We start from the raw sequence: 20404 nt of genomic DNA on the forward strand, positions 1-20404 counted from the left end.
AGCTCTAGCCTTCTCTAAGTGGAAAGAAGTACCCTTTTCCTGGCTCTTTGTGCCAGGCCTAGGGGCTTTCATGAGGTGGGGCTGGTGACTACACATGTCCCCAAATGGTTCACGAGGATAAAAGGGCTGTGGAGCAGGGCCCAAGGGTCTGGCCCTTGTCCCACTGGGGACTCTCCAGGGGTACAGCTTGGGCTATTGAGGAATGGAAAGGGGTTGAGGACTGGGCCGTGGGCACAGGGCTGCCCGGGTCATTGGGAATTAGAGGTACAAATCCACACCCTAGTTCCTGGGCGAAGAGCCAGAATCACAGAGTCCAAGCTGACCCTCCAGAGTTTATTCACTTTCAGTGGTACTGGGACAGAGGGAGCCTTCGTGGCATCTGACCCCGGCAGGGCAGGATCCTAGATCCCATCCTGCTAGGGCGAGGAGCGGCCTGTCAGCTTTAAGGCTTTCAGGAATCTAGAGATGACGGAAGGGGTGTGGTCAGTCAGGTGGACCCCCCCCCTCCGCCCCCCAGGCCACGCCCTCCCACCAGGTTTGGTCGGCCTCACACCTTCAGATTCGTCCCCAGCCTCTAGGTCAGGCTCCGGCTCCAGTTCTGGCTCTGGTTCTGTCCCTGGCTCTGGTTCAGGATCCATTTGGGGTTCCAACTCCGGCTCAGCCCCTTCAGGGGTCTCAGCTTCCAGCTCTGGCTCAGTTTCCTCGAGGGTTCCGGATTGCGCTGCCTCGGAGTCCTCAGGACCCCGGGCCTCATCGCAATCTGAAGCTCTGGGCAGCCAGGGGCATGCGGTCCCTGGGCCAGCTGCCTCAGGAGCCCAGTGGCCTGGGCATGGAGGGTCGTAGCTTCGTTCTCGGTAGCCTACGGCGGAGGTGGGAGTGTCTCAGATTCATTTTACCCCTCTGAGGTTTCCCCTGCACACGTGCGGGTCTTTGGGGAAGACCTCAACTCCTTGCTCCCACGCCACGCCCCCTCCTCTGACCTAGGCCCCGCCCCCGCGCGCGCTCTCACCCGTGCCCACGTGCTGCCAGTCCCAGGCGGGGTCGGGCGCGCGCACGGTTCGCTGGGCGCAGCTCAGCAGCTCCTGGCAGGCGGCTTCGCCCTTGCTTTGCACCAGCAGCAGCAGGCGGCGTACCCTGCGCTCGGCATCAGGCAGCGCGTCCAACGCCTCGTATTCGGGCCCGGTGAGCACGCCCCGTGCCAGCAGCGCATCCAGCAGCAGCCCCGAGTCCGACTGCAGCGTCTCTACCAGGCGTTTCCGCTCGCGATCGATCGTCTCTGATGGCCTCTCCTGCGTGTTGCCCATGGTGGGGGCTGCATGGGAGGTGGGGGGAGAGAGGTAGTGGGGGCCGGAGCTCCCCTGACCTTGACCTCTCTCCCAGGGCCCCAGTGAACACCCGTGACTGGGGTCTCTACTCTGACGGCTCTCCCCAAGCATGTCTTCCCTCCTGAGCCCCTGCCACCTGCAGATCCTGCGATCCATTCAGACCCAGTTTATCCAAACTAACTTCTCTTTCCCAACCTGCTTCCCCAACTTAACAGGCAGAAAGACCTACAACTGATCCTGATACCCCCACACCCAGCTTGCAGTCAGGTTCTTCCCAGTCTGTCCAATATTTCTGTCAACCTCACCACTTACTTAGTCTAGCCTTTCACTTCCATCCTAGACCCTGCAGAGCCCCGAATCCCCCCACTCCCAGATCCTGAAGTGCTAAGAGCCTCCGCTGCTCCTCTCACCCACCGGAGGAAGTCCAGACCCCTTATCCTGAGGTCCATCCTTCCAGGACAGGCCCTGCCCCTGCACCACCTCACCAATGCCACCACCATGTTGTAACCCCAAAGTGGTCTCATGGTCTCTCCTGGTTCTAATACCTGAGCAGGGATACCTGAATTCCCTTGAGTCTTAGCTCTGACCAAGATCTCCTGACATCACCTGAGACCAAACTGTCTCCCTGCTGCCCTGGGAATGATTTACAGCCATCATCTTTAAGTACCCAGGGCCCAACTCACAAAAGCTACCAGCAAACATTGAATTTTCACTGTTTTCCTCCATAGATCCTCCCATTTTGAGAGGCTGTCTCTTCCAAACAGCAGGTGTTAGGCAGAAATTAATCTGCTTTGTTCATTTATTGACAACCAAGGACAATGGCCCATCTCCTCTTGGGTGGCCTGACCCAGGCAGCAAGGCCCCTGGCATTAAGGGCAATTAGGTCAGGCCCTGGACCACTCCCCCTCTCAGCCCATCTCCCCTGGCCTTGGCTTTGTCCACAAAACACCCTCCTGGATCTCATCCTCCCTTTGGAGTCCCTCCTTTACCTCCTTACCTGGTTCTAGGTCTAGGATTTGGTCCTAGCCCCCATCCTGCTTCCCAGGTCTCACTACCTGGTGTCATGCTATGCCTCCCTGGTCACTTCACCCCTCCTAGCCATACTGAAGTGTCAGACCTTCCCCCAGGCCATGAGCAGAGACCAGGACTACCCTTTACCCCTCTCTCTCCCTTCATGTCCCATCAGGGACAAATGCTGCTCCTCCACTTCTCAGTGAGTTATCAGCATCTCCCTCAACCCCTCTATGGTCACCTCATCTCCTATAACAGTCTCTCTGAGTACCGCTCACTCCTATCCCATCACCCCCACAGAACAGTGACTTTGACAACTCTCTGGGGTAGGGCTTTTGTCCCCATTTTACAGATAAGGGGACAGGCTCAGAGAGATCAAGTGGCAGAAGTGGAATCTGACTTGCTCCAGCCTGAACTACAAGGTCTCCTGCCAAGCACAATGTCAGCCGTAACTACCTGTCCCCCACCCCCCACAGCTTATCAGAGAGAATCCCGACTATCTGTTCACTTCCCACCCCCTGGACAGCCAGGCTTTCCCCCACTTCCCTCCACCACTCAGTACTGGCACTTCCCAAACTTCGCAGGTGCTGTTGCCTAGGCCTGGAATGCCCTTTCCTCCCTCCATGCTGTGGATCCATCCTCCAAGACTCAAATGTCCCCTCATCCACCCCAATGCCTGAGTGTCCCACAAGCAGACTGGTTCCTTCTCCTCCGTACCCCAGTGAACAACATACACCCTCACCACTAGGCTGACATCACTGCACTGTGTACTGTGGATCCTCTGCCCTCTTCACTTGAGGCTTCCAAAGCCTGTCCCCCAAATCGAGTGCAGGAAGGGAGGGAGGACAGAACCCACTCTGTACAGGTGCAGAGAGGGAGGAGGAAGATTAGACTGGTCCCTCCTTCTCTCTCATGCCTCCCCAAGTTCTTTTCATGTTAGCCTCCTCCTTCCGTTACCCCGAGTCCTGTCCTCTGTCCTGTCTGGGGTGCAGAGACACCAGCTGGTACAGGTCCTCACCCTGAAACTCAATGCTCAGAAGTGAATACCGAAGTTATCTCCTTCAGTGCTCACAGCCCAGATCCTTCCCGGAGCACCAGGCAGCTCCAGTTACGAGGCGTGAACGGGGTCTCTGCCGCCCTCCCCACCTCGCTCCCCGCGCGTCCTTTTGCTAGGGAGCGAAGGTGGTGGAAAACTGCGGGAGCCTTTGAGCACGTGCGAACCCTTAACTCCCCTCCACCCAGCCCCAGAGCTAGAGTCCTGCCGAGGGGCGGGGCTCACAGACCTCCTTCGGGTGCGGCTGGTTTTGGTGGGGCGCGGATTTTGCCCAAACTCAGTTTCTCTTCCCCACCGCAGCCGGGGGTCCGGGGAGCTCCCGGTCCGTGCGCTCCCGGCGGCCCCACTCACTGGTCAAGCCTTGGCTGGGGAAGAGATGACGAGGCAGAAAGGGCCGGGCGGGGTAGAGATGGAAGCAGCAGCTGCGGCGGGGGCGGGCCGGCCAGGGCTGCCGGGAACCCGGAGGGGGTGGGGAAAGGGGGCCATTCTTCCCGGGACGCGGGGAGGCAGGTCGCGGAAGCCGCGTACCGCCCGGGCTCGTACACGTAGTCGGCTTTCCCTCTTCACCCCTGGCGCGCCGATTGAGTCAGGGAGGGGACAGTTAAGCCCGCGGCCCCAAGTACCCCGGCAATTCCCAGGCGTTTTACACCCATCTTTGCCTGTCACAGACAAGGCTCAGAGGAGACCAGCTTACCCAGGCTCACAGAACGGATGCACTGCGGTGCTGGGTGTGACCCCAAAAGTCCCCGCTTCCCGGAGGTCGCAGTGGCCACGCGCCAGCCCTGGATTCGGACCCGGAGGATGGGGCCTAAGCAGGAGAACTAGGGGCAGGCTCCCCAAGCACCTCCACCCTTCAAGGGTTCCTCGATTAAAGCCCTAGGATCTGGACGCTGCTACGAATGCCAAGTCGCCCCCCACCCATGACTTCTGTGCTCCATGGTCGGTAGAGAAAAGAGACCAGAAACACAGAAAAAAACGCAGTTTTATGCAGGGCTCGGTATTGGAGAGGGGCTGCCAAAGTAGGAGGGGCTTCACTCAGCCTCCAGCAGGGGCTCAAGGAAGCCGAGCCGGGCGTGCTGGCGGCCAGCCCACCCCTCAGCCAGGCTGGTTTCAGAGTGGAGAGGGCTCTCAGGGGGAGGGGTTGGCCCCTGGGCTCAGGTAGGAGGCGCGGCTCTCAGGGGCGCTGTAAATGGTTAAAGCTCCCGGCAGGCTGAGGGCTGGGCCTCCCAAAGCGGCTTGGACATCCAGCAGGAGTGGTGCCCCCAGCATGGAGTCCTTCCCTAGGAGGAGTGGGGCTGTGCTCAGCGGGGAGAAATGGTCGCCTCCTTTCTTCAGGGAAGGAGAGCTTCACTCGCCTTGCCCTCCGGTCAGTTAGGATGAAACATCCACTCTCAACCCCCCCCCACTCTCTTCCAGTGGCTCAAGCAGCTTAAGCAGTACTCTGCAGAGCAGCCTGCCTCCGGGGATTTCCCTCCAAAACACCAACTGCCCCGCCCACGCAATCCTTGTAGCTCCGGCCCCTATGGGCCTCCCCCAGGTCCTGAGTCACCACAATTATTACCTGGCCCTGGAGAATTTAACCCCTTGACCGCCAGCTCAGTCTCACCCTTCTCTGGAACCAAGGGCTGCAACTGCATAAGAGAACCCCAGGAAGCAGCTGGGGAGGGGAGCTGGGGCTTTGGCTGAGGGAGAACAGCTGTGGACTAAAGGGCTTGGCTGAACAACCCTGAACCCCCTGCCCTCCCCACCCCCGTCTTACCAGGGACAGCTCCATGTCTAAGTCCATGAGAGTCCACTCCCGCCCTTGGAGGCTGGTGCCCAGCACCTAGGGGGAGCTCTGGGTCAGTGGTGTCCTCCCCAGGCTGCACAAACAGCTGGACCCCACCAAGCCCCATGCCTCTGCCCTGCTGAAGGTGTACTCACATCTAGGGGCCCTGCAGGCTCCACACTTTCAGGGGGGGCCCGAAGCAGCATTGGAGGCAACACACTCTCCGGGCTCCGGGCTCCTCTCTCCAGGTCCAGAGGCCCCCTGTGCACGGAAAACTGCCGTTGGCCTGCAGTGCCCAACCCCACCCCCCATTAGGTTCCCAAGGAACCTGAATACATCAGGATCTAAATCTGACAACATATAGAAAATGCTGGAAGACGATCCCTCACACACACATAGAGGGGCACACAGAGAGTGCCTCTACTTCCTACTTTTGGCCTGAGGTTTGGGTTGTGTCCCCTCCCTATGAAATTATCAATATCAGTGGTTCTTAAACTGTTGCGTACTTTACAAGCACCCCAGTGGTTGCATTTAAAATGCAGATTCCTGAGCCCTACCACTGACATGTTTCCACTTTCTAGGGGCCTCTGAAGCTGGTACTCCTTAGAGCAGCTCTGAGAAATCAGGTGAGACCGTGGTGCCCAACCGACCAGCCAGCCACCAAGGGGCAGAGAAGGCTGGGAAGTCTGGGGGCTAGTTAGTGCTGATCTAGCTGCAGAAGTGGCCCACAGGGCTTACAGTCAAAAATGGTCTCTCTGCTCACCTGTCAGGAACCTCCCTGGGGCCTCTTGGTTCAGGCTGCTGGGCACTCCTGGGCCCCTCGGGGCTAAGGCTCCCTTTCCCTTCCAGGATGGCCTGCACCACAGCCACAGGCAGCGGTGGGGGTGCTGTCACGCAGAAGTCACACTCGTTTGGGGCCAGGGCCAGCCCGGCCTCGCCTTCCCCCCCTGGGCTGGCTGGCTCTTCTTTGAGCAGTGCCAGGCCCTTCTCCCTGCACCAGAGAAAAGCTTCAGCCAGACCCTGGCACTGACCTCTCCCCCATCCCCACAGCCATCTGGGCTGCCAGGCCCTCAGCCACAGGCTCCCCAGAGGGCAGCCCCTGTCCCTCTTACCTCCTGCCACCACTGGAGGGAGAAAGCCTGGTTCCTTCAGGGGATGGAGAGTCTTCCGGAATGTCAGAGATGATGGGGCCCCTGGCCCTGTGAGGGCTGCTGAGGCCCAGGGTGGTCTCTGGGAGAGGCTGTAAGTAGAAGATGAGGCCCAGCCCTTCACCTCAAGCCACAGGGTAAGCCAGAACCCAACCAGTACCACATGGGCTAGATCTAAGGGGGAAGGTTTGAGGGAGGAAGCTGGGCCCATGCTGGGGAGCCTGGGTCTGGTGGGAGGGAAAGCTGGCCTCCATCTTCTCTTCTTTTTGGGGAATGTGGAAAGGGAACAGGCTCTCCATAAACCGAGCTGTGCTCTAGGGAAGAGAGAAGCAAAAACCTACCGATTGGATAAAGTAGGGGTCCTGCAGGAGGGCACCAGGTAGGGGGCAGGCGTTGAATTTGGCTGGTGTTGGGCACCCCTCATCCAGCATCAGGGACCTGTGCAGGGTGGCCAGGGCACAGGCAGGGGGCTGGGTAGGTTCATCTCCCATGCCCCTCAGCCTGCACCACCTCCCTCCCACAGGCCCCAGCAGCCAAGTCAGCAGAGCTGAGGCCTGTTGCCAGGGCATCAGTCACATGCTAGAGGCAGAAGGGGCTCCCCCCAGAGATGGGGGCCCTTAGGGGGTAGAGAGGAGAGGGAGGGAGTGTGGTTTGAGACCCAGACCCTCTGCTGTTGGGATGCTTTGGGGTGAGGGGTAAGGGGATGATGGGGTGGAAATATGGGGTTAAGGTCCTGGAACTGAGGGGTCTGAGAGAGGGGGTTTTGGTGGTAGAGTTGGGGGTAGAGGGGGAAAGCCCTGGAAGGGGGCCCTTGGGGGGATGGCCATTGGGTGAGGAAGACTGTAATGCAGGGAAAAAGAATGAGGATTCCAGGGGAAGGGGCTTCTGGAGGAGAAGGAGTCCTGCCTGGGTTTCTGTGAGGGTCCTGGAAGGGGTGGGGGCGTCCCTGGGTTTCTCACTCACAGCTTTCTCTTAGTTCCTGCGCTGCTGGACCCCGCCTGAAGTGGCCCAAAGAGGCACTGGATCAGCTGAAGAGAAAGCAAAGGGTTAACTCATACTTTGGACCTTGCCCCCCACCCTAACGAGGCACTCCAGGTGGCTTCCAGGACTGGGGGGCGGGTGGTACGTTCAGGAGTGAGAGAGAGAAGTGGGGTAGGGGGCAGAGGAACACCTTGCCAATGACCCGGTGCTGCTGACCGTGGCTCTGCCGCAGCGTCACCACCTCCCTCCACAAGATCTCGTTCTGCCTGGGGGAAAGGCGTGGGAGGGTGCTGAGGCATCTGAGAGCTCGCCCGGTCACCACCCCCCACAGAATGGCAGGCCTGAACCCGCGCCCACTCGGATGATCACCCGTCCATAGACAACAGACTTCCTCAGCTCGGCCCATTGGTCTTGATGGAGGCGCCAAGGCATGAGAGAGGAAGGAGCTGCCTAGAAACGCTTGGAAGCCAGTGCCCCCTCGCCCAGACCCTCCCTTCCCCCTCCCCATCCTCCTCCGCCCCCTCCCCCGCACTGCCTGAGCTCCCGCAGCCGCGCCTCGGTGCTCTCCTGCACTCCCCGAAAAGCCTGCACCTCGCCCAGAAGACGGCCCAGGTCCTCAGGGCGCCAGCGGCCGTCGTCGCCGCGCAGCGCAGGCACCTGCAGGTGGGAGGCACCCTCAAGTCAGAGTCGCAGGAAACAGCTGTCCCACCTCCACCCCGGTTTGCTGGTTCCTGCAGGCCGCCCCCACCTTACGCCGCACGCGTTCCAGTAATTGCTCTCGGCCGCGCACGAAGCTCGGGTGCTGGAACTCGACGTGGTCCCGTTCCGGCCTCAGCAGGCCACCCTGCTCGATGCTCACCACCTTCCGAAAACCGTCTAGGGAGTAGGGCGTGGGGGCGTAAATTGCCCCGCCCCCCCCCGCACCAAGTCACCCACGCCCGCGTCCCTACCGGCCCTAGGGACTCACACATGTTGAGTTGCCGCACAAAGCTCGCCATGTTGCTGTGCTTGAAGTACTGGGGCAGCACTTCCTTGGCAAAGCGGCTCTGGTCGCTGACGAGGAAACTGGTCCCGCTCTGTGGAGAACGCCGCCCGCCCACCCACCGTGCGGGCGGAGACCAGACGACACCGTGAGCGGTGCCCGCCCACGGCGAAGCCAGCGCTCTGGCGCGCGCGCATACACACTCGCACTCACTCTGGGGACCGAGGCTGCCATTCGTGGGGACGTGGGACGAGGCCAGGCCAGAACCAGCTCTGGCCTAGCCTGGGGCGACCACAATCTCTATCCCAGCCCACCCAGACTCCGTACTCGGTTCTCTGAAAGTAAGAGCAGAGGGCAAACCTGGGTTCCAGCCCCGGACGGCTCCCAGACCCGCGATGTGACTCTGAGCTAGAACCAGGCCCAGCCCTTCCCTTCTCCTGGCCTCTCTGTGTTCCAATCTGTCTGATGGGCAGGGTGGGAACTAAATGACCTGGAAGATCCTTCGGGTTCTAGGTCTCCTCCAGAAGGCTCCTACCCTTTTCCTCTGCCCGGAGGAAGTCGCCTCACCTCCACCTCGAATACCCCCTCCAAGCCGTCGCATACCCTGGACGGCTGAATCAAGGGACCCTCAGCCCCGTCCCAGGCAGGGACTGGGTGAGCGTGGACGTTCACTGACGTGGAGGAATCCCGGGGACCACTGAGGAAGTCGAAAGGCCCCAGCCCTCACCGGGCTCCAGCGGATCAGGTGGTCGGTGCCCGGGTCGCCCACCAGCGCCCACAGCTTGCCAAGGAAGGCTGGCACGGGACTAGGGCCCGGCTCCGTGGGCAGCGCGGCTGGCGCTTCCTGCATGGCGCAGTCCCGGCCCCGTTTAACGCTTGGGCCCGGCCGCCGCGGGCTTGTCAAAGCCGCGGAAAGTGCTGCGTTTGCCTCCCGCTCCGCCCTACTCCGCCTCCCGGCGCCGGGTCAGGTGGGGGCCACGTGCGAACCAGCGGGGCGGGGCTCTGACCGCGGCCTCAGCACTGGCAGACAGAAAGGGCAGTATGTGCGTGGGGGCGGGGTGCGGTAGGGAGGTAGACCTGCGTTCGAGTCCCACCCCTCTCTCAGGCCCGCTGTTTCCTCCTTTGTTCTTCGGGAGAATCCAGCGTACACAGCGTGGTGTGGGCTGGGAAAGTCCTATAAGGCGATGGCGTGGGCATAGTGAAGCCTCGGGTAGAGGGGCAGATAGGAGCGAGCTTGAGAGCGGGAGGGTGGGGGAAGGAGAAGCTGGCCCCCTCCCGCCGAACCCTGGGGCGTTGTCATTCCGAAGATGCGAGTGCCCCGACACTGACCCCCGCAGCCGCACCAGTGGAAGTAAACCGTGAGGTCTCGAACTCTCCCACCCCTGCCCGGACCCCTCCTCCGGCATCTGCTGGTTCTCCTCCCTCCCCCTTCAGAGCGGACCCGGCCTTTCACAGGACGTAGAGGTACTGCTCGATTTATTTCACACTCAACCCTGAGGCATGCTTTGAACCAGTGCCCTCCCTCCTCCCACGCCGGGGCCGCCGAGCAAGTTTGCAGAGGACTGGGGTTAGAGGAGGGTGAGCCCCGTATGGCGGGGACAGTGGGTGTCTGCAGATGTTGACAGCAACGCGTGGACTCAGGTTGCTCCGGGCTGGTACTGACGCCATCCCACAGCCCCCAATCCTCGAGAGGGACAAGAGACAACAGAGTCCTAAAGGAGCGGACTAGCAGCTGACGCGCCCCGGGGCAAACCCACGCAGCATCTCAGAGGCCACACGTCCGCAGGGAGGGGAAAGAGGGTTTGTCGCCTCACGCCACAAGCGTGGGCCGCCAGGGATGCGGCTCCCGCGTCAGCTTGAGCGTGTAGCTGCGCAGGCGCGGGCAGTGCGTGCGGAAGGCATGCAGCACGGAGGGTCGCACCACGCAGAAGCAGTGCACTTCGCGCAGGCCCACGCAGCGCTCTGCCAGCTCCTCCAGCGCGGCGTCCAGCTCGGCAGAGGCGGCAGCGCGCACCTCGAGCGCGCGCAAGGTTGCGGCGTAGTGGCACGCTGCGAAGCGCACCGGGCCTACGGTGTCCCCAGAGAGGCTGAGGCGCAGCGCAGCCACGGGCACAGCAGGCTGCAGGACGCGTGTCACGCTCTCGGCAGGCAGAGCCGGCTCCAGCTCCAGCTCTACGGCCAGGCCAGGGTGGCGGCGGCTCAGCTCGGCCCAGGCTTCGTTAGGCAGGGGCGACGCGCGTGCGTCTTCGGGACATGCGCACCGCAGGGCCAGGAGCTCAAAAGGTGCGCGGTCTGGCGCCGCCAGTGCCTCGAGCGCGGTGCGCGACAGGCTGGCCAGGTGCAGGCCGAGGGCGCGCAGGCAGGGGCAGGCCTCTAGTAGCTCCAGCACGGAGCCTGGCCCCACGCTGCCCACCAGCGTACTGTTATCCAGGAAAAGGCTGCAGAGCTCCGGGCAGCCGTGTGCCACCTGCAGCACCAGCGCGTCGTCCAGTGTGAAGGGCAAGCGCCTTAGGTCGAGGTGGCGCAGCGCGCGGGCTGCCCTACAGAGGGCGTGCACGGCGTCCAGAACGTCGCGACCCGAGTCGAAGAGCCGCTTTTCTCCGCGGCACTCCAGGCACAGGCCTCGCAGCTCGGGGTTACGGCCAGCCAGTGCGGTCAGCAACTCTATGGCCGCCAGGCGGCTCGGCTCCCTGGACGGCACAAATTCCAGACGTAGATTCTGAACGTGGTCCAGGCAAGCGGAGAGGTACTGCGGCTGCATGCCTTCTAGCTCACAGTCGCAACTTGGGGGTAGAGTGGTGGAGAAAAGGCATCAGCCGGCCGAGTCCCCGCGACCTGGAGAGAGGCCTCTAACCCACCCCTCAGCTTGGGTTCCAGCTACCATCCCCACTTCCTGCCCCCTCCCCACATACCTCCCTGTCCCGACCATGCCTGGTCGCTCCAAGGTGATGCTAGAAGGGAACTCCCATCCTATCCATTTAGAAGACTTCAGATGCATCTGCCGCTGGTTGAAACCTTGCCACGGAGAGCCAATGATATTTTAAGAACAGGGCTTTCTCAGCGGTCTTTAAGGAGGCGGGGCGTGGGCTCTGGATTGCCAGGTTCACATTTGCCTCTGCTACTTCTCAGCTGAGTAAGGAAGCGATTAAATCTCTCTGCCTCAATTTTCTATCTGTGCAACGGAGATAATAATACCACCTATCTACCATCTAACATAAAGTTTTAGTGAGGATTAAATAAATTAATATGTGTAAGGCACTTAGAACAATGGTTGGTACACAGTTGGTGGCCAATAATTGTTAGAAATTATTACACTTTGGGGGGGGCCCATGCATGTGGAATCTTAGTTCCCTGACCAGGGATCGAACTCACGCCCCCTGAATTGGAAATGCCCAGTCAACCACTGGACCGCTGGAAGTCCTGATTATGCTTTTTAATATGGGGAGAGTCACTGTGTCTCCCCAAGCCCTGACTCCACCGAACCAGGGAGAAGGCGGGAGGGGGAGGAGCCTGCTCACCTGATGTTCGTGTTGTGCCACACAGTGCTGCAGGTGGCAGCGGCAGCCCAAGTTCTGCAAACCCTCGCGGCAGCGGCGCGGTCCCGCAGGGGCAGGTGACGGAAAATGAGTGCCAGCACCTCCTCCGGCAGTTGTTCTCCAGGCTCCGCCATGGCCGGGCGCAGGGTGGGGGTTCCGCTGCAGGAAGGCCAAAGTGTTGAGGGAAACACCTGGAGCCTACGTGTAGAAATGCTTGTAGCCCAGGAGCTGCTATGTAATTTGCAGAGCCCAGTGCAAAATGAAAATGTGGGTCTCTTTGTTCAAAACATTATTAAGGGTTTCAGACAGTGACAGCAGAGCATTTAACCAAGTTATTAAACCAAGCCTGGGGCCCTGTGCAGTGCACAGGTCTCAGACCCATGAAGTCTGCCCTGGATGCCGAGGATCTCTGATTCTCCTTTAAACTACGTTCTCACTTGTTGAGCAAATCCACGTTTTATGCTATATTAGAAGGAACTCAACCACGACCGGTGCACCACGTTGATAAAGCCGAATACCGGATTTGGGATGATGCTATGGGATCTTTCTTCTAGTTACCAAAGTTTTCTCTGAGCAAGTTGGAAGGCGGATGCACAGGCTCTGACTCCAGACAACCACGTCCTCCCCCCAGCTCAGAGGGCCCCTCTTGCCTCCCCCTGCCTCCCTATACTACACGCTTACAGCCTCCATATGGCCCAGACTAGTCTCACAGGGGTCACTGAACTGCTTTCCTCCCAATTTCGACCCTGAGTACTAGGGGAGGACTAAGCCCAAGCACCGAGGACCATTGAAATGAGGCATTCTCAAAGGGCGCGGGGGCATCAGAATCACTTGGACACTTGTTCACACTACAGATTCCACGGCCCCACCTACTAAGTTAGGCTCTCCAAAAAGAGTAGGGCCCAGGAATCTGAATTTCAACAAGCGCCGGTGGATTCTACAGGTCCCAAGTTGAGAAACCCGGTCCTACCCCCGCCAGTCACTAGAGAGTAACGATAGGGTTAATAGGGCGGGAGCATTAGGGAAAACTTTTAATTGGCAGAGACCACAAGCCAATCAGAAAGCAGGGACGCGGGTGGGGCACAACCGAATCCGCCCAGAGAAGGGAGGCTCTTTCGTCCACCTCGCAGGGGGAGGTGTCCCGAGTGCTTCCAAGAGAAGGCCGGCGGGGCGGAGAAAGTCTTGGGTTTCTGGGGCCTGAGGAACCCTGGGTTCAAGTTCCGATCCTGAACCCCAAGCAGCCCAGGCTCCCGTTGGGCGGCTTAGGTTCAGCTGGAATTCGGCAGACCCACCTCAGAGAGAGCGCGGTCTTTGTTGGAAAATGTGCGTCCTCTTTGAAGTTGCCAATTTTAGTTTAAGGTCCTTAAAGGTTTTCGTACCCAACGTTTCACGCCACTGGCCAGTTTTCTATTTTCTAGGCTAACGGTCCCTGCTGGAATTTGCGCCTCGCGTATCCTGGGGCTTCTGATACCCTCCACCAGGCCTGAACTTGGGACCCACCGGCACCCCGTTCAGAGTGTCAGGGAGTATCAGAGATCAGAGATCTTCAAGCTCTACCACACAGAAGGCACCAGAAACGTCTGGTCCTCAAGGGGCGCCTCCTTGTTGATCCATCCTTTGCCCGCTGGAGGAAGAGGAGCCGCTCTCACCCTGGGGCCCTCCGGCCTCGTAAGAACCACAAGTCCTCGAAGTCCCTTGCCGCGGGCTGTTCTCCCTGCTGTCTAACCTCAGGCGCCAGTTTCTTACCTGCTCAGCGGACCAGGTGGGTTTTGCCCAGAGACTGGGGACTGGCGGCGATGGACAGTGGTGGGAAGGAACCGCGGGGAGCCCAAGGGGCGGGACGCCGGGACAGAAGGGGCGGCTCGGACTGGGGCGCCGCCCCTGCGCTCCGCGCACACCCGGAAGCAGCGCGAATCCAGTGGAGCCGGGCGGGCGTGGGAATCCGGGACAAGCCGAGGCGGCCAGGTTAGTGCAGAGGGTGGGTGGGCTTCCCAGTGCCGGCAGGAGCCGAGGTGGATCCTGGCTCAGAAGCATGGGCGCGGCGCGGTTGTCATCCGCGGCTGCTCGGGTCAGGTGGTGGTGGTGGCCTATTGGGCTGTTTCCGTGGGAGGCGGGAGAGAGGGTACGGACCTTGGTCCCCGAAAGTTCCTTGTCCCAGTTAGGGGATTTCAAGGGGCGGCAGGACCCTGTGGGTGAGAGGACGGGGTGGGGCTGTTTCTGAACAGATATTTGAGCAGAAACCCTTTGCCCTCCCCGGCCAGTAGCAAGAGCAGAACTCCAGAACGAGGGAGGCCGGGGAGCTCCCCTCGAGAGCTCGGGAGCGGCCCAGCTGAGTAGGATGCTGGGACTCTCAGCCTGTCAGTCCTTGAGGGGCCACGCCCGCCAGCAGGCCGTCACCGTCCACCCGGCCAGAGGTGGGGCTACCCGGGCACTGTTAGGCCGTGTTAATAGAACGCTGCACCGGCTGGCTCCCGGTCATAGGGGCATATTTTCTTGAGTCGGTATCCAGCTAAGAGTTCCTAGAACCCAGCCCGGCCCCTCCCGCAGAGAGGCGGACTCTGGGTGGGTGGGGCGCGGGGCTTCCCGAGGAGGGGCTTCTTTGGAAGGACACGTAGAAAGGAGTTCCCAAGGGCGCGAAACGAGCCAAGGGCCCCGGCCGCTTCTCAAAGGTTATCTGTCCTTCTCGACCTCTAGCCTGGCAGGCCTGTTTGACTTCTGTTTGACTTCTCCCATTTGTCCAGTCGTAGTGAGTGTGAGGGAGCTTCCCCCCTCCTCCAGGTTTTCAATGTCCCGCAGGTAGGCCTGCTGGGGAGACTACCACCCTTACTTATCCACCCCTTGGGGCGGGACTGCATCTACGGGGTTTACATAAAGTAGAATATTGCTAAATACAGTGAAAATAAAAATCACGCCAAGTCTCCCCCTTCCCCAACAGAGGTAAACAATGGTAACTTCCTGTTAATTTCCAGACTATGGTTTTGGGTAAACACACAAGTATTAATATGTCTTCTACCAAAAGATTATGGGGGGGCGGTGCTCAAAAGGTATATCCCTGTGCTCAGACGCAGGGTAGGGTTATCAAGTATTATTTTTCTTGCCAGGTCTGGGTGATGCTGGAGCGCTCCTTCCTAGGTACTGTCCCAGATTTGGCTCTCACGTTAGGGTTTGGGGGCAGAGCTGAAACACAGAATAAACAGAAATGATTTAGCTCACATAATGGAAAAGTCCAAGATGGGACACAGTGTGGTTAGGAGTGCACTTCATCTCTTGGCTCTGTAGCCTCCTGTGCCAGTTTCATTCTCAGTCAGGCTGTTCCCAAGCAGTGGCAGAGGAGAACTACCCTTCCTTCTAGCTCAGCTTCAAGATAGGAAGGGAAACTTATGCCTCTTTCCTATTGATCCAGCCAAATTTGCAGGTTGATTTTGATTGGTCCAACTTGAATCCTGTGCCCAACTCTGAACAAATCATTTCAGGAAGGCGAATGGAATATGCAGATTGGCTAGGCCTGTTTCACTTGCCCAGGCCTGGAGCTAGGGAGTGGAGTTAGCCCCTCCAACAGGCACGTGGATTGAGACAAGGGAAGAGGGAAGGCCCCAGAGGTCAGTCAGGATTGCGGGAGGGAATCTGGGCAGGCGCAAACTACAGGTGTCCTTTGAAGTGAAGCCTGGAGATATAGTAGGAATTCAGGTCAGAAAACCAAAGTGGGGGCTCTGGTCCCACAGGGATCCTGGGGGCTCAAATTTAAGCTGAGGGCATACCATACCAGCACATGGGTCTGGTTTTGCTGTGGGGCATGGGCACCATCCAGGATAAGGATGTCTCCAGTCAGCTTTGAAAAGAGAGACACTCGGGCTTCCCTGGTGGCGCAGTGGTTGGGGGTCCGCCTGCCAATGCAGGGAAGCGGGCTCGTGCCCCGGTCCGGGAGGATCCCGCGTGCCGCAGAGCGGCTGGGCCCGTGGGCCATGGCTGCTGGGCCTGCGCGTCCGGAGCCTGTGCTCCGCGAGGGGAGGGGCCACAACAGTGAGAGGCCCTCGTACCGCAACAAAAAAAAAGAGAGACACCCTGGCCTGAGGAGGGAGCAGAACTTGTTGTTTCTACTGCAACATTGTCCCTCTCCTCTTCCATCCCTGTGACCCTGGGCTCTTTCTCTGAGAAGACAGTGGAGAGACAGTCCTCACTGAAAACCTTGGCTGGGCTGGGCTGGTTTGGGCTGGGCTGTGCAGAGCCAGAAGCACAAGGGGCTGCCTGTGGGATGATGAACTTACCCTCATAAGTATGCCAGCTGGGTGGGGACGGCTGGATGTCAGCTGAGGGGACAGCTCGGCCACGTGGGACTGGACAGTTGTCTCCAGAGCTGGGTTGGGGTGATCTGAATGCCTATCTCTGTCCCCAGGAGACAAGATGGCGGCTGGGCCAAATGGGCTGGAGGAGTGGGTGGGCAGTGCCTACCTATTTGTGGAGTCCTCGCTGGACAAGGTGGTCTTGTCGGATGCCTACGCTCACCCGCAGCAGAAAGTGGCGGTGTACAGGGCTCTGCGGACTGCCCTGGCAGGTGCGTGAGTGGTCAGGCACTTGGAGAGGAAAGGCCGGCCTGGGGCCTTTTGTGGGCGGGGCCAGGGACTGAGACCTCACCTCTTCAACTCTGTGGGCCTGTGCTTAACCACCACTTTAAGGAAAAGATTCGTTAGGGAAGGGAGGAGGAGGACGCCTGGTTGTGTAGCGTCTGTCTTCTCTGTGTATGCATATGTGCCCTTGGGTGTAGACTTGTGTCTCTTGTGTCTCTGTATGATCTATCTATGTGCGCACTAACGTCCCCCTGCTCCATGCCCCCCCACTCCCCGGATCAGCCCGCTCACTGCTGTCTACTAATCGTGCCTCTCTCTTCTTTTCCTCTCTCACTGCAGCACTCCTTGCCCAAGACCCCCTCCCCAGTACCTACCTTTCGGGTCCCCTTTTCCCATCTCAGGGCAGAGGCCACTGGAGGTTGAAGCCAATAGGGGGATCTGGCTCCGGCCTCAGAGCGACGAGAGCCCCTCTCCTTCCAGGGCGGGGGGAGCCACACTAGAAGGCCAAAAACCTGAGACCTCTCGCCCCCTGTCCCGCCAGCCACCTACCCAGAGGGCTTGGCTGCCCAGGGCAAACGCCCCTTTCTACCCTGCAAAGTCTCTTGCATGTCCTTTTTGCCCACCCTCATTTGGGGCTTCAGGATTGGGGATAGAGTAGCACACACTCCATCCTAGGGTGCTCCCTGTGATAGGTCCTGGCCTTTATTCTGGGTTGTTGCTGTTTGCATCCCAATTTGCTTCCCAGCTGGGAGCTCTGGCGTATAGCCGCGCCCCTAGGTCTGGGGATGGGGAGGGCGTCTTACCCGGGGCTTCATCCGTCCTCCGGCCTCTTGGAGAATGGCCCCGCAGGGGGACCGCATGCCACCTGACTGCCTGCCTCCGCAGAGAGTGGCGGGAGCCCCGACGTGCTGCAGATGCTCAAGATCCACCGCAGCGATCCGCAGCTGATCGTGCAGTTGCGTTTCAGCGGGCGCCAGGCCTGCGGCCGCTTCCTCCGCACCTACCGCGAGGGGGCACTGCGCGCCGCGCTGCAAGGGTGCTTGGCGGCGGAGCTGACCCTGCACTCCGTGCCGCTGCAACTGGAGCTGCGCGCCGGCGCGGAGCAGCTAGATGCCTTGCTGACCGACGAGGAGCGCTGTTTGAATTGCATCTTCGCCCAGAAGGTGCGGCCGGGCTGGGGCCAGGGTGGGGTGGGGATTCGCGGCTAAGACCCCCACCGACGCCGCACTCCCCTCCCTAGCCCGACCGGCTCCGGGATGAGGAACTAACAGAGTTGGAGGATGCGCTCAGGAATCTGACGTGCGGCTCGGGGGGCCAAGGGGGCGACGTGGAGGGCGCTCCGGCCCCCTCGCAGTCTCTGGCACCCTCTCCGTCGGAGGAGAAGCCGCCGCCGCCGCCGTCGTCTGGCCAGACTTTTCTGTTCCATGGTCAGCCCGTAGGTGAGACTCCCGGAGAGAAGCAGAGGCAGGATCCTCGGGAGGATGGAGTTTGGGGAGGGGCGAGGTCTGCGCGGGATAGTCGCGGGGCGGAAATGGAAGGGTGTCCCAAGCTCACTCCTCTTCCCACTCCCCCTGCAGTGAACCGGCCGCTGAGCCTGCAGGACCAACAGACGTTCGCGCGCTCAGTGGGCCTCAAGTGGCGCAAGGTGGGGCGCTCCTTGCAGCGCGGCTGTCGTGCATTGCGGGACCCGGCGCTTGACTCACTGGCCTATGAATACGAGCGTGAAGGGCTGTATGAGCAGGCCTTCCAGCTGCTGCGGCGCTTCGTGCAGGCCGAGGGCCGCCGCGCCACGCTGCAGCGCCTGGTGGAGGCGCTCGAGGAGAACGAACTCACCAGCCTGGCAGAGGACTTGCTGGGCCTCGCAAATCCCCATGGCGGCCTGGCCTAGCCTGGGTACCAGAGAAAGGGGCAGTCGGCCAGTTGCCCAGCCAGGGTTTGGAGCACCTGGGTGACTGTAGGGTCCCTTCTAATGCTACTGCTGACCTCCTGTCCACCCACGGGACTCTGACGCCATACTTACAACCAGATATGGCTGCCCTCTCCAAGAGTCAGACAAGCACCCACAATGTCTGCTGGGGTGCCACTGGAGGTTCTGTTCTAGATACTAGGATAGAGACAGAGCGTATGGGTGACCTGCTGCAAGAGGTCGACCTCACCTTTTCCCACCGCAGAAGAGGGGCTTTCAGCCAGACCTTACCTCTTCATTCACAGAACAATTCATTACTATTCATTAATTCAATATAATTCATTAAGGACCTGCTGTATCCTAGGCATCATCCTGGGTGCTGCAAATACTGTGGTGAACAAAACACACGAATCCTGCCTGTCCCCAGTTCACACTCAGTCTGAGACTCTGAATATGAAGAAACAGTAATAAAATACTACCAGTTTTTTGATGTGAAAAATACAAGGAGTTATGGGAGCAACTGAGCAGGGGCCTAACCCAGGTTAGGGGTTAGGCTTCCTGGGAGAGAAATGAGTGTGAATGTTGGTGGTGGAATGAGAGAAGGGCAATATTCTGGGCATGGTCAGCCTCAGGTGAGGTCTTGAGGAAGGTGAGAGGAAGGGATTTAGAACAGAAGGTTTAGAGTGGCTGGATCTAAGGGTGGGTGGATTTGCAGAGACCCATTGGTGAGTGGGGGAGGCAGAGAGCATGGGGTCAGGTAAGCCAATTTACAGAGTTTGGATTTTATCTGGAGGCTAGTGAGAGGCCTTTAAAGGGTTTTGGCAGTTAAGGCTGGGAGGCTGGTGAGGATGCCGAGAGAGAGAAAAGACAGTGCCCCAGGCTGGGGCAGTTAGCAGCAGAGATGGAGGGAAGGGATGAACATTGAGCTAGGACAAAGGACAACAGGCCTGGTGACACTGAATGAGGGAGGTGGGAGAGGACTCCAGAGTTTCTGCCTTTGCCAGTTGGAGGGAAGGTGGAGCTGCCTGCTGAAGGGAGGTGAAGTGCTTGCTCTGTTTGGGACAAGTTGGGCATGATGTTCCTGTAGAACATCCAGGGAGAGAGTCCAAGGATAGCTGGATCTATAGTTTTGAGTTCAGGAGAGTGTCGAGGCCCAGGATTCAGAAATGTACAGGTGGGAGTGGGTGGGGTGGCCCAGGGGGAGGTCCTGAAGGTCACCAACCAGAAAAAAGAGCAACCCAAATTGCAAGGAGGAAAACCAGATTTGGAAGCCAGGGGAATACCCACCTGCTGTGATGGAGGCTGCAAATCTGTCAAAGCTGCGGAGTGTCCACTGGAGTCAGGGAAAAGGTTACTAGGTGGGGGCTGTTTCTGGGACATGGTGTGGACAGCCTGAAACCAGACCACAGGAGGGATGGGAGGTGAGGCAGCAGAGACAGCCGGAGTAGACGACTCCTGAGAAGTCTGTGACCGGGAGAGGGAGGCTCAGGTCAGAGGGTTTATTTTGTAAGGGAGAATATTGGTGGGAAGAAGTCAGAAGGCGCAGTCACAGCCACTGGAAAGAGGATGGCACTGGGTAGCAGTGCTGGTTCTCACAGTCTGCCCTCAGAAACTCTTGGGTGGGGTGGGGCGGGGCAGGGTGGGGTGGGTGTTGTCTACTCCAGGCCCCACTGCATGGCTGGGACCTGGAGGCTCTGAGTTCCAAGAAGAGAGAGGTGGCAGCCAGAGCTGGGCAAGGCCTGGGCCCCAATCTCCAGAGCGCCTCTCTGCCCGCCTGTGTCCACATCAAACCCTTTGCTCACTGGTCTACTTCAGGAGTCCCCCAAGCTAAACCAATCCCTGCCAGCCCTACCTGGCCTGCAGTGGGCCCAGGCTTGGTTATTTCTTCCTGCAGGAGGTGATGATGGCCTGGGGCACTAGGGACTAAAGAACTCAGAACTGCCTCTGGAGAGACAGACTGAAGTGCTCACCTGTGAAGTTAAAGCAGACAGGGTTGGCCCCCCTCTCCTGCATCCAAGTGGATGGATAGGGAGAGGGGCAAGGGAGGACAGAGGAAAGAGTCTTGGACTGAATTCCAGAAGATCTGGGACAGTGCTCTTACCTTCTGCCTGTACGATCCTGGGCAAGT

The 20404-nt window shown here is 59.6% G+C and overlaps 4 protein-coding genes across 10 annotated transcripts; 1 reads left to right on the forward strand and 3 right to left on the reverse strand.

The window, feature by feature from the left end:
• Positions 1-283: 283 nt before the first annotated feature.
• On the reverse strand, positions 284-3761 carry NOL3 (nucleolar protein 3). Of its 4 annotated transcripts, none has more exons than XM_029210228.1 (4): positions 3620-3761; positions 1010-1312; positions 554-859; positions 284-459 (listed from the first exon to the last, which is right to left on the reverse strand). In XM_029210228.1, the coding sequence occupies exons 2-4, from the start codon at positions 1302-1304 to the stop codon at positions 452-454; spliced, it is 609 nt and encodes a 202-aa protein (XP_029066061.1). In that variant the 5' UTR covers positions 1305-1312; positions 3620-3761; the 3' UTR covers positions 284-451. The 4 variants fall into 4 exon arrangements, with proteins under 4 accessions (XP_029066061.1, XP_029066070.1, XP_029066054.1 ...); XM_029210237.1 differs by lacking the exon at positions 3620-3761 and adding an exon at positions 3355-3415; XM_029210221.1 differs by lacking the exon at positions 3620-3761 and adding an exon at positions 3079-3173.
• Positions 3762-4429: 668 nt separating this feature from the next.
• On the reverse strand, positions 4430-9249 carry HSF4 (heat shock transcription factor 4). 2 transcript variants are annotated; one of them, XM_029210258.1, is made up of 13 exons: positions 8997-9249; positions 8255-8363; positions 8036-8163; positions 7820-7944; positions 7478-7553; positions 7270-7334; positions 6648-6744; positions 6271-6424; positions 5922-6045; positions 5314-5419; positions 5150-5215; positions 4952-5021; positions 4430-4670 (listed from the first exon to the last, which is right to left on the reverse strand). In XM_029210258.1, the coding sequence occupies exons 1-13, from the start codon at positions 9117-9119 to the stop codon at positions 4519-4521; spliced, it is 1395 nt and encodes a 464-aa protein (XP_029066091.1). In that variant the 5' UTR covers positions 9120-9249; the 3' UTR covers positions 4430-4518. The 2 variants fall into 2 exon arrangements, with proteins under 2 accessions (XP_029066091.1, XP_029066082.1); XM_029210249.1 differs by having other exon boundaries at positions 5922-6149; positions 6271-6398; positions 8997-9245.
• A 491-nt stretch (positions 9250-9740) lies between these two features.
• On the reverse strand, positions 9741-13596 carry FBXL8 (F-box and leucine rich repeat protein 8). Of its 2 annotated transcripts, none has more exons than XM_029210201.1 (4): positions 13552-13596; positions 11788-11964; positions 11182-11284; positions 9741-11052 (listed from the first exon to the last, which is right to left on the reverse strand). In XM_029210201.1, exons 3-4 carry the CDS (start codon positions 11265-11267, stop codon positions 10080-10082), a joined length of 1059 nt encoding a protein of 352 aa, XP_029066034.1. In that variant the 5' UTR covers positions 11268-11284; positions 11788-11964; positions 13552-13596; the 3' UTR covers positions 9741-10079. The 2 variants fall into 2 exon arrangements, with proteins under 2 accessions (XP_029066034.1, XP_029066024.1); XM_029210191.1 differs by having other exon boundaries at positions 11182-11398; positions 13552-13593.
• Positions 13210-19822, forward strand: TRADD (TNFRSF1A associated via death domain). 2 transcript variants are annotated; one of them, XM_029210173.1, is made up of 5 exons: positions 13210-13770; positions 16199-16357; positions 17256-17533; positions 17611-17809; positions 17948-19822. In XM_029210173.1, exons 1-5 carry the CDS (start codon positions 13602-13604, stop codon positions 18256-18258), a joined length of 1116 nt encoding a protein of 371 aa, XP_029066006.1. In that variant the 5' UTR covers positions 13210-13601; the 3' UTR covers positions 18259-19822. The 2 variants fall into 2 exon arrangements, with proteins under 2 accessions (XP_029066006.1, XP_029066014.1); XM_029210181.1 differs by having other exon boundaries at positions 13210-13567.
• The last annotated feature ends 582 nt before the right edge of the window (positions 19823-20404 follow it).

This window comes from Monodon monoceros, unplaced genomic scaffold, assembly GCF_005190385.1.
Source record: "Monodon monoceros isolate NGI ecotype Baffin Bay Population unplaced genomic scaffold, NGI_Narwhal_1 Super_Scaffold_10, whole genome shotgun sequence".
Taxonomy (NCBI): domain Eukaryota; kingdom Metazoa; phylum Chordata; class Mammalia; order Artiodactyla; family Monodontidae; genus Monodon; species Monodon monoceros.

Excerpts from the sequence above, each read along its gene's own strand:
- NOL3 (XM_029210213.1), bottom strand. The coding sequence starts at position 1,481 with ATGGATCGCAGGATCTGCAGGTGGCAGGGGCTCAGGAGGGAAGACATG. Across the intron at positions 860-1,009 it reads CTGGCAGCACGTGGGCACGG|GCTACCGAGAACGAAGCTAC; the intron begins GTGAGAGCGCGC and ends CCTCCGCCGTAG.
- FBXL8 (XM_029210201.1), bottom strand. The coding sequence starts at position 11,267 with ATGCATCTGAAGTCTTCTAAATGGATAGGATGGGAGTTCCCTTCTAGC. Across the intron at positions 11,053-11,181 it reads GGCATGGTCGGGACAGGGAG|TTGCGACTGTGAGCTAGAAG; the intron begins GTATGTGGGGAG and ends TCTACCCCCAAG.
- HSF4 (XM_029210249.1), bottom strand. The coding sequence starts at position 9,119 with ATGCAGGAAGCGCCAGCCGCGCTGCCCACGGAGCCGGGCCCTAGTCCC. Across the intron at positions 5,022-5,149 it reads TAGACATGGAGCTGTCCCTG|TTGCAGCCCTTGGTTCCAGA; the intron begins GTAAGACGGGGG and ends TCTCTTATGCAG. Across the intron at positions 4,671-4,951 it reads GTTAAATTCTCCAGGGCCAG|GGAAGGACTCCATGCTGGGG; the intron begins GTAATAATTGTG and ends CACTCCTCCTAG.
- TRADD (XM_029210173.1), top strand. The coding sequence starts at position 13,602 with ATGGACAGTGGTGGGAAGGAACCGCGGGGAGCCCAAGGGGCGGGACGC. Across the intron at positions 13,771-16,198 it reads GGACAAGCCGAGGCGGCCAG|GAGACAAGATGGCGGCTGGG; the intron begins GTTAGTGCAGAG and ends CTCTGTCCCCAG. Across the intron at positions 16,358-17,255 it reads TCTGCGGACTGCCCTGGCAG|AGAGTGGCGGGAGCCCCGAC; the intron begins GTGCGTGAGTGG and ends CTGCCTCCGCAG.